Here is a 14,127-nt window from a genome sequence, read left to right on the forward strand (position 1 = left end):
CCCAAAAACGACTTCCACTTCTCGTGTACGTTTTGGCCCTTTGATTCCTTCTTCGGTCACGGTCGCACCTGTGGAGTGAAACGGGGGTTCTGCTCCTGATTTGGCGATTCTGATTTGAGGTCCGCACAGGCCAAATCAGGAGCAGAACCCCCGTTTCACTCCACAGGCGTGACCGTGACCCAATACGGTCACTGTGAAATAACCCGATGACCTTCCTTCCTTCCTTCCTTCCTTCCCTCCGAGCGTGCTCGGAACCACAATGACGACCCCTGACCTCCGTGTGTTCCAGGTCACGGGACTAAAGGCGTGTTCGAGCTGCTGGCGGGCTGGAGGCGGACGCGGGAGAACCTGCCCTTCAAGGAGCGGGTGGCGGACGCCTTCGCCGACGTGATGGTGTGCTACACCATGACCAGCTCGCTCTACATCATCACCTTCGGCATGGGCGCCAGCCCCTTCACCAACATCGAGTCCGTGAAGATCTTCTGCCAGAGCATGTGCGTGGCCGTCCTGGTCAACTACTTCTACGTCTTCTCCTTCTACGGCTCCTGCCTGGTGTTCGCCGGCCAGCTGGAGCAGAACCGCTACCACAGCGTGTTCTGCTGCAAGATCCCCTCGGTGGAGTACCTGGCCCGCCAGCCCACCTGGTTCAAGACCATGATGAGCGACGGCCACGACCTGTCCACGCACCATGACAGCGCGCCCTACCAGAACCACTTCATCCAGCACTTCCTGCGGGAGCACTACACCGAGTGGATCACCAACACCTACGTCAAGCCCTTCGTGGTCATCCTGTACCTCATCTACGCCTCCTTCTCCTTCATGGGCTGCCTGCAGATCAGCGACGGCTCCAACGTGGTCAACCTGCTGGCCAGCAACTCGCCCAGCGTCTCCTACGCCCTGACGCAGCAGAAGTACTTCAGCAACTACAGCCCCGTCATCGGCTTCTACATCTACGAGCCCATCGAGTACTGGAACTCCACGGTGCAGGAGCACCTGAAGACGCTGAGCAACGGCTTCAACAAGATCTCCTGGATGGACAACTTCTACCACTACCTGCGCGTGGCCAACGTCAGCGCCTCCACCAAGAACGAGTTCATCCACGTCCTCAAGGGCTCCTTCCTGCGCAGCCCGGAGTACCAGCACTTCACCGAGGACATCATCTTCTCCAAGAACCGCGAGAGCGACGAGTACGACATCATCGCCTCGCGCATGTACCTGGTGGCCCGCACCGCCGAGAAGAAGCGCGAGGAGGTGGTGGAGCTGCTGGAGAAGCTGCGGCCGCTGATGCTCATCAACAGCATCAAGTTCATCGCCTTCAACCCCACCTTCGTGTTCATGGACCGCTACAGCTCCTCCGTCGTCTCGCCCATCCTCACCTCGGGGTTCAGCGTGCTCACCATCCTCATCCTCACCTTCTTCCTGGTCATCAACCCGCTGGGGAACCTGTGGCTGATCCTGACCGTGACCTCGGTGGAGCTGGGCGTGCTGGGCCTGATGACGCTGTGGAACGTGGGCATGGACGGCATCTCCATCCTGTGCCTTATTTATACCCTCAACTTCGCCGTGGACCACTGTGCGCCGCACCTGTACACCTTCGTCCTGGCCACCGAGCACACGCGGACGCAGTGCATCAAGCTGGCGCTGGAGGAGCACGGCGCCGCCATCCTGCAGAACGCGTCCTGCTTCGTGATCGGGATGGTGCCGCTGGTGTTTGTGCCTTCCAACCTGACCTACACGCTGTTCAAGTGCTCCCTGCTGACGGCCGGCTGCACCGTGCTGCACTGCTTCGTCATCCTGCCCGTCTTCCTCACCTTCTTCCCGCCGTCCAAGAAGAGGCACAAGAAGAAGAAGCGCGCCAAGCGGAAGGAGAGGGAGCGCGAGCGCGAACGCGAGCGCGAGCGCGAGCGGGAGGAGATAGAGTGCATCGAAGTGCGGGAAAACCCTGATCACGTGACCAACGTCTGATCTTTGTCAAGCGGGCGAGGGATCCGTCAGTGATCGCGAGAGGCTGAGAGGCGTTGGCCCCTTCCCGGGGGCCCGGAGACGTCCCCCGGAGGAGACGTCACGGGGGCCGGGCACCACCGAGGGCCCCCAGGCAATAGGAGTTCAGCTGGTGGAAAGCGAGGGGCCTTCATTGGCCAGTCCTTTCGGTACAGAGGGTGCATCTCATTTTGCACAAAACCTCCGACACGCTCGCGGTTCACAGGCTGACGACCGAGCGACGATCCACACGGAAATATAAGCTTCAGCATCGTAGAAAACTAAAAACACACGTTAAAACCAATTAATCACAAGCAATTCATAGCCGGCCTCTGGCTGAACGACGGCCGGACGGCCTCCGACGGGGGGCCGGGCAGCGCTCTGGAACTCTTTCCTCAGACCATCGACAGAGGATACCGTCTCGCTGCGGAAGGTGAAGCTACAGCCTGTGGTGGAGGAGAGAGAGCGCACACCCCCACCCCCACCCTCACCCCCACCCTCCCACGTCAGCGCTGGCTCCAGCGGCCACATTTCGGTTCTCCAAAGAGAGAGGGAGAGAGAGACGGGCGAGGGCGACCTCCCATCGCAGGTCTGCCTGCGAAGGGGGAAGGAAGAGGTTGTTCTGTCGTTCAGGGCGGGGAGGGGGGCATGGGGGGGGGGGGGGGGGGGGGGAGAGTCTCCGCAACGAGGAGACGCCGCCGTGTCCCCGAGGTGGAAGGGGAAACCCGGCTGGTTCTGTCACACGATAAACGCATGACCTACCTAGATGAACATATAAACCTTTGTGTTTCCCCACCGGGGTCCCTGTCAGGACGGGCTCTGTTGTGACCGGTGAGAGGACTGGACTCTTCCTCTCCTGAGACGAGCCGTGGATGTCTTGAGCGCGTTGGACGTTAAGCCCTCATCCCCCCGGGGCCTGGAACTTACCCTGAACTCACTGCAGGACCGCGTGATGACCTGAAGAAGCTGGCTTCAGCAGAGAGACTCATTGACGGACAGTAGCGCCAACTGTGTAGGATTCCTGTGACCCATTTGTGAATCAATTCATTATGCAGAATGATTTCAAACCAAACCTTGATCTACTATCATCACCAAGGGGGGGGGGGGGGGGGGGGCGAACCATTGACACAGCGGGGGGGGGGGGTAACGCACGGGGCAAGCAGCAGCCTTTAGGATTCCACTTCCAAAATTGGCTGAGGTCTAGAGGCTCATAAAACTGAATATATGGCAACCAGCTTGTTACTAGCTCCTAGTTAGCGTATAGCTAGCTTCTCCATTTTAAGTTTGAATCATTGTGTCCCAGCATCCACTGCTCCTCTTTATATGTGACCGAAGCAGTCAAAGATGGAGTCCCCCCCACACCCCCACCCCTAGAGGGTTAATAGTATAAGCTAGGACAGCTGACGGCAGATAAGGAATCTCTCTCTCTTTCAACTCCAGTAGAGGCCTGCTCAGTGGCAGCTGCCGGGCCGATAGCGACCCAGAGCTCCGAGCTCTCAAGAGCTCCGCGGGGAGACGACGGTAGGGGTGGCCCAAGTGGTGGGTGGGCGGGGTCTGCTCAGGACGGACCTTCCCATTGGTCAGTGGTGGACGGAGAGGGGGTGGACCTTCATCGCTCTGCTTCCAGGCCGTTCTCAGCGGAGAACGAAAATGAAAGGGATTCAAACACTCCCAATAGGAGCGGTTTAGGCCGTCGGTTTATCACCGACCAGATTAGAGGAACCGACTCTTCCCATCGCGGTCCAGCAGGAAGCGTCTCAGCGTTGAGACGGGTTGAGAGTACAGCGGTCCTGTCCGCCGCAGCCCCTCCCTCATCCCCGTACAGATCCTGTTTCCAACGTCGGGGACCTTCCTAGCGTTCTGCAGTCCAAATAGACCCCCTGTAGAGGCCCCCTGTAGAGGGGGCTAGGCTAAGATAGGTTAAGCTAAGCTTGGCTCGGGCCAAGACAGGCTAGGCTAGAGCATCACGTAGACCCCTGCCAAGTATGTACAGCGAGAAGGCATGACAAATCTCAATTAAAAAGGAAACGACGTGCGCAAGTACCAGCTAATGTACTTTGCCCTAAGTGGACCGTGTATGCATGGCACTGTATCGTATGTATGCATGTATTTTGAGTTTTTGTACGGAGTCTGCGTATTTCCTTGGTTCCTTGCTACGGTGTAGTGACCTATATCTGTTGTTGTTTTGATGCATACCCCGTAACACCACGACATGTCCGTTCCACCACGAAGCCAGAGCGCCCTCCTGTGTATTATAAATGTACATTATTCTTTTTATATATTTTATAAGAAAAACTCCAAATTATAACGTTTTCTATCACATAGTTTTCTTACAAAAAGCAATAAAAAAAACAGAGCCAGTGGCGCACAGCAGCGGGGGCCGGCGGTGAAGAGTGGACTGCGGACATTAACCCCCGGGACGGTCGCCTTGCACAGCGCGGCCGTTTGTTGACCTTGAGGACGGAGACGTTTGGATTCTCGCGTCTTTTATTTACGTTCTCTATTTAAGTCGTTCTCCGACCGCTCGCCGCGGTCGGGGTAATACAGGGAAATACTTCAGCCTCTTTTTTTTAACCAGACGTGTAAAGCAGGCTCCGCTTGGTGTTCGTTTTTAACGGCGGACGGCTGCAAAACTATAAATATCAATAAAATATACATTTTGAAGTCTTTAAGAGTGTAAGCAAAGCGTTGATATCGTCACGGCTCCCTTGAGATGTGTGCTGTCCTGTTCCTCGTGAGCCGGTCTGCTCCTCCTCCCTCCTCCCTCGCCTCCTCCTCCTCCTCCACCTCCTCCTCCTTCTCCACCTCCTCCTCCTCCACCTCAACCACCTCCTCCTCCTCCTCCACCTCCCCCTCCTCCTCCACCTCCTCCACCTCAACCTCCTCCCCCTCCTCCTCCTCCACCTCCTCCACCTCAACCTCCTTCTCATCCTCCACCTCCTCCACCTCAACCTCCTCCCCCTCCTCATCCTCCACCTCCTCCTCCTCCTCCACCTCAACCTCCTCCCCCTCCTCATCCTCCACCTCCTCCTCCTCCTCCACCTCCTCATCCTCCACCTCCACATCCTCCACCTCCTCCTCCTCCTCCACCTCCTCATCCTCCACCTCCTCAACCTCCTCCACCTCCTCCTCCACGTGTCCCTCCTCCTCCACCTCCTCCTCCTCCCCCTCCTCCTCCTCCTCCTCCTCCACCTCCTCCTCCTCCAGGCCATGGGGGACCAGGTGGTGGTGGTCTGGGTCTGGGTGTGGGTTCTACGGCTCTGGGTTCTCCTGCTCCTCCTGGTTCTCCTACCCGGGTGGAGCAGGAGGAACCGGGCGGATTGTGAGGCTTCTTCGTACTCCCAGACGCAGAACCTCCTGAGGTGCCCTCAGAAGCGGGCGTGATGTTCCACGGTCCCTCTTCTGCTCCTTAATGTTGTCCCCCCCCCCCCCCACCCCACCCACCCAACCCCTCCCAGCTAACAGAAGGCTCCACCAAACCAACATCTCAGCAACATCTCAGCTGTAGGAGAGGGCCGGAGCTGAAGATGAAGGACTTTTATTTTGGGAGCCAGGAGTTTTCCACCCTGGCTCTGGTCATGCGCAGGAAGGTTTTCCATGCGACTGTTAAAAAATAAAAAGGCCCCCGGACAATAAAGTCAGGCTATTCCCGCATGGTGTGTTGAATAATCTGCTCCACAACAACAGCCCGGAGGAAAGTGATACTGTGATATTGTTTGCCATCTCTCCTACACGTCCGAACCAGCCAGCGGAGAGGAACCTTGGCTCACAGCGGTCACCTCCCTCTAGCGGCGGCACCAGGTAATGAACGTCACGGTCTCAAGTGTGCAGGAAACGGGAAGGCCCGCTTTCTCTGTCTCCAGTGCAATATTATCACCCTCTTTCGTTTTCTGTATATTAAAAACAAATGAGAAAATCATTTGTTCTCCGTCGAAACATAAAAAATAATAATAATAAGTCTCTGAGCCTTTTCTTCCTCCGCCTACATTGAGATTATTTTTGAAATAGTATTTTATCCGAACCGTCCAGGTCAAGTCAAGTCGTGTTTTATTGATATAGCCCATTTCATACACAGAACGGTAGACCAATGTGCTTCACATAATCATAACAATCACATATTAAAATATCTAAAATGTCACGTCATAAGAGGTCAAATCGATTAAAATAGTTAAAATAATTTGAATAAAAATGAAGGCATGGGAATTCACAGGGAACACAGTACACAGAAATGACAAAAGAAGAAATAAATAATTACAAAACAAATGAATAAAAGCAAAACACAGCACAGATAAAAACATGAAAGCTAACAGACCACGGGGTGCAGGAGTGGGTTAGTTGAAGGCATCGTGGGAAAAGTTCGGTTTTTAGTCTGGATTTAAAAACCAGGTCGGCCTGATATCAGGGACGGATCTTAAGAGGTTTATTGGGATGTAAACGTGGATGCATCAGCGTGTTTGTGTGTTGACATCTGCTCTCAATGTAAACCATGAACCACTGGACAGACAGAGCGACAGATACAGGGAGGCTTAAAGTGTCAGGTTAGCCGGTGGTGTTCAACTCGCAGGTTTTAGTTAGCTGGTGTAACTAGCAGGTAAAGCTAAAGGTTTAGCTGAGAGTCTTTAGCAAGTCGGTTTAAAGGTGTGGTGTGATTAGAGTCAAAGAGGGCTGAACTCGGAGGCTAATAATGTCATCAATCCCCAGCAACACAAGTCTCACCACTAAACATACAAAGACCTAAAACTAGGACTACTAAACTGAATCACACACACACACACACACACACACACACACACACACACACACACACACACACACACACACACACACACCTTTTAAACCAGGGACTAGTACGAAATAGGCCCAAACCATCGGCTTAAACAGGTGGTTAGGGATACAATGTTGAAATAAAAAAAAAGTATACTTTTAACAAGACAGTAGTTCTATAAATCCTCCCGGGGCATCACTGCCAAATAAGGAGCCGCGGCGCCCTCTGGCGGCAGAGCGAGGAGACGCACCGAAATAAAGTTAAACCGCTCCAGAAACGTCGAGCTAAGATACATAGGTTCACGACTCATCTCCTTAACGCTCCCAGGTGATTAAATATATAACGGTGTTTTTTTTATTGTTTCAGCACAGAACTGTAACACGAAGGTACACACATGAGGCGGTTCGGCCAGGTACACACTAACCCGCTTACACACCCAGTGAGAACTTGACTTACTTGTTCAAGTCGTCTGCGGGAACACAACCTCCATCCGTTCACCTGTCGCAGGTGGTCCGGGGTTCACTTCCCTGGGATAAATCCAGTAATCTTGTCGGATGATATGATAACTTCATGTTCACATTGTTGATCTTGTGCTGTTTCGTATCCGTCTGTCCACCGCAGACCATCGGACGTGTCTGTCCGTTTGTTAACCAAGAATATGCCTTCCGACATGAATGAGATCGGACCTCATGTTACGAATGAATATGTACCTGAATATTTACCCAGGTGAACTTATGAGCAATGATAAATGCACTTTATTACTATTCCCAATGATACACATAATGCAATTAATCCCTGAACGGATGTTGATATTAATTCCGTGTTCCATATTTCTACCACAAGAGGGCGCCAGATGCCTGAGCCGGCATAAGGCCGACCCTCACCCGTGTCTTCTCCTTTCTTTATGTTTTATTATATGTGTACGTTGCAGTTACGATTGTGCAGTAGTGCAAGGAACAAAGCGCTCATTCTTTGTTATAATGTCTGGAGGCTATCGCGGTTAGTGTTCACACGTCAATAGTGGTAAAGCGGTAAAGCAATGGACATATAAATGCAGTTCCACTCAAGGGACAGGAAAACTACGCCACCCAGCGTGTGTTCCGGTTATTGCAGTTCATTCATCATCATCTAGCAAGACTTCCATTGACTTCGTACATATTGCGATAGCTCATCCATCAGAAGCTCACCGGCAGGTTAGGGTCTGTCTGTGTGACGCGTTTCCTTCTTCTAGCGAGACACAGATAAGCCACCATCACCGTCCATCACAAACTAAAGCCTTAAACCGTGAACTTTGAACCCTGTACCTCGACACTCATCTGAACTCTGACCCTTGACCCTTGGGGGGGGGTAAGTCGTATTCTGAACTTTGAACTTTGAACTTTGAACCCGCTCAGAACCTTGTCCCCTTGGGGTCCATTTTGATCGATTCCGTCACATGACCTTGAGCAGAGCATTCTGGGTAGAGGGGACTGGCAGTGGGAGGAGCCAAGGTGATGCCGCTTCGGTGCTGATGTGGATAGGCTGTGTGTGTGTGTGTGTGTGTGTGTGTGTGTGTGTGTGTGTGTGTGTGTGTGTGTGTGTGTGTGTGTGTGTGTGTGTGTGTGTGTGTGTGTGTGTGTGTGTGTGTGTGTGTGTGGTCACGCCTCCGGCTGCGTTTCATTGGCTGGCGTCCGGTCCTTCACGGAGCAGGACACCGCGTACAGCCTGGGGAGAGGGGCGGAGCCAGGACCTCACTTAGACACATAGCTGGTTATAGTTAGCTGGTTATAGTTAGCTGGTTATAGTTAGCTGGTTATAGTTAGCTGGTTAGACAGTTAGCTGGTTAGACAGCTAGCTGGTTATAGTCAGCTGGTTATAGTCAGCTGGTTGTAGTTAGCTGGTTAGACAGCTAGCTGGTTAGATAGTTAGCTGGTTATAGTTAGCTGGTTAGACAGTTAGCTGGTTACAGTTAGCTGGTTATAGTTAGCTGGTTGGACAGTTAGCTGGTTAGATAGTTAGCTGGTTAGACAGTTAGCTGGTTATAGTTAGCTGGTTAGACAGTTAGCTGGTTATAGTTAGCTGGTTAGATAGTTAGCTGGTTATAGTTAGCTGGTTAGACAGTTAGCTGGTTATAGTTAGCTGGTTACAGTTAGCTGGTTACAGTTAGCTGGTTACAGTTAGCTGGTTATAGTTAGCTGGTTATAGTTAGCTGGTTAGACAGTTAGCTGGTTACAGTTAGCTGGTTACAGTTAGCTGGTTACAGTTAGCTGGTTATAGTTAGCTGGTTAGACAGTTAGCTGGTTACAGTTAGCTGGTTATAGTTAGCTGGTTAGACAGTTAGCTGGTTATAGTTAGCTGGTTATAGTTAGCTGGTTATAGTTAGCTGGTTAGACAGTTAGCTGGTTACAGTTAGCTGGTTACAGTTAGCTGGTTATAGTTAGCTGGTTATAGTTAGCTGGTTAGACAGTTAGCTGGTTACAGTTAGCTGGTTACAGTTAGCTGGTTATAGTTAGCTGGTTAGACAGTTAGCTGGTTACAGTTAGCTGGTTATAGTTAGCTGGTTACAGTTAGCTGGTTACAGTTAGCTGTTACAGTTAGCTGGTTATAGTTAGCTGGTTACAGTTAGCTGGTTAGACAGTTAGCTGGTTACAGTTAGCTGGTTATAGTTAGCTGGTTATAGTTAGCTGGTTATAGTTAGCTGGTTAGACAGTTAGCTGGTTACAGTTAGCTGGTTATAGTTAGCTGGTTATAGTTAGCTGGTTACAGTTAGCTGGTTATAGTTAGCTGGTTAGACAGTTAGCTGGTTACAGTTAGCTGGTTACAGTTAGCTGGTTATAGTTAGCTGGTTACAGTTAGCTGGTTATAGTTAGCTGGTTACAGTTAGCTGGTTACAGTTAGCTGGTTACAGTTAGCTGGTTACAGTTAGCTGGTTCCTATCCTGGAGGGAGGAGCTACCTGGGGGTGGTGAAGCGCGGTCTCTTCCTGAGCTTCTGGCAGCAGGCCGCGTTGGTGCAGGAGGCCTTCAGGTCCATCACCTGGTAGATCATGGGGTTGTACATGGCCGACGACTTGGCCAGCAGGGTGGGGATGACGGAGACGGCGATGGGGACGGAGTCGGGCTGGCCGAACGCCGACACCACCGACACCACGGCGTAGGGGATCCAGGTGACCAGGAAGGCAGCGCAGATCAACATCGCCACCTGGTGGCGAGACGGAGCAGCAGCACAGTCTCACTGCTCTGCACTCAACACCACCCTACTGCACACCACCCTACTGCACCCTACTCAACACCACCCTACTGCACCCTACTGAACACCACCCTACTGAACACCACCCTACTGAACACCACCCTACTGAACACCACCCTACTGCACCCTACTGCACCCTACTGAACACCACCCTACTGCACCCTACTCAACACCACCCTACTGCACCCTACTGAACACCACCCTACTGCACCCTACTGAACACCACCCTACTGCAGACTGAACACCACCCTACTGCACCCTACTGCACCCTACTGAACACCACCCTACTGTAGACTGAACACCACCCTACTGCAGGCTACTGAACACCACCCTACTGCACCCTACTGAACACCACCCTACTGCACCCTACTGAACACCACCCTACTGCACCCTACTCAACACCACCCTACTGCACCCTACTGAACACCACCCTACTGCACCCTACTGCACACCCTACTGCACCCTACTGAACACCACCCTACTGCACCCTACTCAACACCACCCTACTGAACACCACCCTACTGCACCCTACTCAACACCACCCTACTGAACACCACCCTACTGCACCCTACTGAACACCACCCTACTGCAGGCTGAACACCACCCTACTGCACCCTACTCAACACCACCCTACTGTAGACTGAACACCACCCTACTGCACCCTACTGCACACCACCCTACTGCACCCTACTGAACACCACCCTACTGAACACCACCCTACTGCACCCTACTGAACACCACCCTACTGAACACCACCCTACTGCAGGCTGAACTACACCCTTACCTCTTCACCTTCAATAAGAAGGATTGATTAGAAGTTTAAGCAAGCCCTCCGATTGGTCATTCCCATTCTCCAGCGTGTTTAAATGGTGAAAGAACGGACAAAAAGATCGCGCCTAATTACAGAAAGTATCGCTACGCTAACTAGCCGAAACTACTTTCATGAGCCTAGTTTCCATAACAACGTTCAACTGACCAAGAGTCGGTTATCGTTACTATAGGAACTATTTTCTGATGCAGGTGAACTCGGGCAGAAAGCTTGAATTTGAGGGCAAATTAACCCACAATATGAAAATATTATACAATATTGTTGATAATGAAGATGGTTTGTGTTATTGAATCGCAATCTTACACTCGACGGCGTTCTTGAATGTCATTGTTGGTACTTGAAGCACAGGACTTCTTGAAGCACAGGACTTCTTGAAGCACAGCCGTAGGAACGAGGCGCTGGTGCCGAGTTCCGAAGTCCACGTGTTCCGCGTACCAATAATGACATTCAAGAACGCCATCTCGTGTAAGATTGCTTAATTATATAATATTGATTCCTCAACCTTTTATTTAATATTGATAATGTAACATTGATTCCTTTACCCTTTATATAATATTGATTCTAGAATATTGAATCACCCACCCCTCATATATTGTGATTGTATCATATTGATCCTCAGACCCCAGAAGACCTTAGGTTCCGGTTCCTTCAGAGGCCCCTGACACCCTCACCTTGGTCAGCTTCATCTCCAGGACGTTGCTGGACTTGATGCGGGCGTCGAAGCTGGACAGCTCCTCGATGGAGGCCTGGACCTTGATGATGATCTTGACGTAGGAGAAGACGATGACAGCGGTGGGCAGGACCAGGCAGAAGAAGAGGATGGACAGGACGAAGGTCTGGCCGGACAGCGAGGCCTGGGCCAGCCACCAGTCCAGGGTGCAGGACGTCCCGAAGGGCTCCGGGGCGTAGCTCCCCCAGCCCAGCAGGGGCATGGTGGCCCAGAAGGCTGCGTAGAACCACACCAGGACCAGGACCAGGAAGGTGTGCTGGCGCTTCAGCCACGTGCCTGAAGGAGGGACCGGGTTAGGACTACATCTAGAACCTGAGGAACCAGGACTACATCTAGAACCTGAGGAACCAGGACTACATCTAGAACCTGAGGAACCAGGACTACATCTAGAACCTGAGGAACCAGGACTACATCTAGAACCTGAGGAACCAGGACTACATCTAGAACCTGAGGAACCAGGTCAGGACTAGCTCTAGAACCTGATAAATCAGGACTACAGATCTGAGTCCAGAAAGTGAAAGAAAATTCAGAAACAATTCTAGATGCAATTTTTAGATGCAGTGCCTAGAGCAGGGGTGTCAAACTCAAACTGTACAGCGGGCCAAAATGGAAGTCTTGGACCAAGTCGCGGGGAATTGTTGACCGGGGGGGGGGGTGGGGGTGGGGGCGGGGGGGGGTGGTACGGAGTTATGGGCTGACGGAGTTGTTCGGGGGGGGGGGGGGGGGGGGTTGCAGGATTGCGATCTACCACAATTGACCCACCGGGACGCGCATCACCACGTTAACGCTGGAATGCTGGAATGCGGGCCAATTGCATTACATTCATTGGGGACATTACATTATAGCAGGGTCCGTGGAAATGTTGACCGGGGGGGTGGGGGGGGGGGGGGGGGGTTACCGCGCCGAGACGCTGAAATGCGATACGCCGGCGGGCCAGTTCTGATAGATACTATCCGGTAGGATAGTATCTATTAGGATTAAATGACACTGCGGGCCGGATTGGGCCCGCGGGCCGTACGTTTGACACCCCTGGCCTACAGCGTTGAGTCGGGGTACGGGGCCGTGGGGGGGGGGGGGGGGGGGGGGGCGCTCACCGTAGGACAGGTGGCAGATCTTGAGGTAGCGGTCCAGGCTGACCACCGTCAGGGTGATGAGGCTCCCGCAGCCGAAGAAGAAGCCCGCCCAGCCATAGCAACGGCAGCCCTGCCAACCGAAGAGCCAGCGGTGGGAGAAGCTGGACACCATGAAGAACGGCTTGCTGAACACTACGGGGGTCAAAGGTCAGGGGTCAAAAGGTCAAGACACCATGAAGAACGGCTTGCTGAACACTACGGGGGTCAAAGGTCAGGGGTCAAAGGTCAAGACACCATGAAGAACGGCTTGCTGAACACTACGGGGGTCAAAGGTCAGGGGTCAAAGGTCAAGACACCATGAAGAACGGCTTGCTGAACACTACGGGGGTCAAAGGTCAGGGGTCAAAAGGTCAAGACACCATGAAGAACGGCTTGCTGAACACTACGGGGGTCAAAGGTCAGGGGTCAAAGGTCAAGACACCATGAAGAACGGCTTGCTGAACACTATGGGGGTCAAAGGTCAGGGGTCAAAGGTCAAGACACCATGAAGAACGGCTTGTCACTATGGAGACGGGTCAGGGTTCAAATGTCAAACATGTCATCTAGGTAGGTGGTAGGTGTTAATGTACTTAATGTGTTAATGTAGTTGTGTTAGTGTTAGTGTGTTAGTTACCTGTACAGGTAGGTACTAGTGGTGTTAGTGTTAGTGTGTTAGTTACCTGTACAGGTAGGTACTAGTGGTGTTAGTGTTAGTTACCTGTACAGGTAGGTACTAGTGGTGTTAGTGTTAGTGTGTTAGTTACATGTACAGGTAGGTGTTAGTTGTGTTAGTGTAAGTGTGTTAGTTACCTGTACAGGTAGGTACGAGTGGTGTTAGTGTTAGTGTGTTAGTTACCTGTACAGGTAGGTACTAGTGGTGTTAGTGTTAGTTACCTGTATAGGTAGGTACTAGTGGTGTTAGTGTTAGTGTGTTAATTACATGTACAGGTAGGTGTTAGTTGTGTTAGTGTAAGTGTGTTAGTTACCTGTACAGGTAGGTACTAGTGGTGTTAGTGTTAGTGTGTTAGTTACCTGTACAGGTAGGTACAAGTTGGTGTTAGTGTTAGTTACCTGTACAGGTAGGTACTAGTGGTGTTAGTGTTAGTGTGTTAGTTACCTGAGATGCCGAAGTCAAAGATGGCGAGGTTAACAGTCATCATCTCTGGAGGTCTCAGCTTGCTCTTGCGTCTGAACGACTGGTAGATAACGTAACCGTTACCTGCAGCTGACAGAATACCTGGTGGAGAGAGAGAGAGAGCGAGAGAGTTATTGAGAGTTATTAGTTACCCCTACCTGCTCCTTAATGACCCGTCTCTGTACTGTCTAACCCCTAGCTGCTCCTTAATGACCTGTCTCTGTACTGTCTAACCCCTACCTGCTCCTTAATGACCTGTCTCTGTACTGTCTAACCCCTACCTGCTCCTTAATGACCTGTCTCTGTACTGTCTAACCCTAGCTGCTCCTTAATGACCTGTCTCTGTACT

The 14,127-nt window shown here is 52.0% G+C and overlaps 2 protein-coding genes across 2 annotated transcripts; one reads left to right on the forward strand and one right to left on the reverse strand.

Annotated features, from left to right (window-relative positions):
• Positions 1–289: 289 nt before the first annotated feature.
• Positions 290–1,965, forward strand: ptchd4 (patched domain containing 4; the record flags this gene model as incomplete). Its single annotated transcript, XM_084489356.1, has 1 exon — positions 290–1,965. A coding segment is annotated over one exon (1,676 nt), but the record flags the coding sequence as incomplete, so codon positions are not given.
• Positions 1,966–8,382: 6,417 nt separating this feature from the next.
• On the reverse strand, positions 8,383–13,880 carry opn5 (opsin 5; the record flags this gene model as incomplete). Its single annotated transcript, XM_084489357.1, has 5 exons — positions 8,383–8,449; positions 9,680–9,924; positions 11,473–11,807; positions 12,626–12,796; positions 13,761–13,880. Coding segments are annotated over 5 exons (938 nt in total), but the record flags the coding sequence as incomplete, so codon positions are not given.
• Between the last annotated feature and the right edge of the window lie 247 nt (positions 13,881–14,127).

This window comes from Micromesistius poutassou, assembly GCF_964030765.1.
Source record: "Micromesistius poutassou genome assembly, contig: SCAFFOLD_1089, whole genome shotgun sequence".
NCBI classification, from domain to species: domain Eukaryota; kingdom Metazoa; phylum Chordata; class Actinopteri; order Gadiformes; family Gadidae; genus Micromesistius; species Micromesistius poutassou.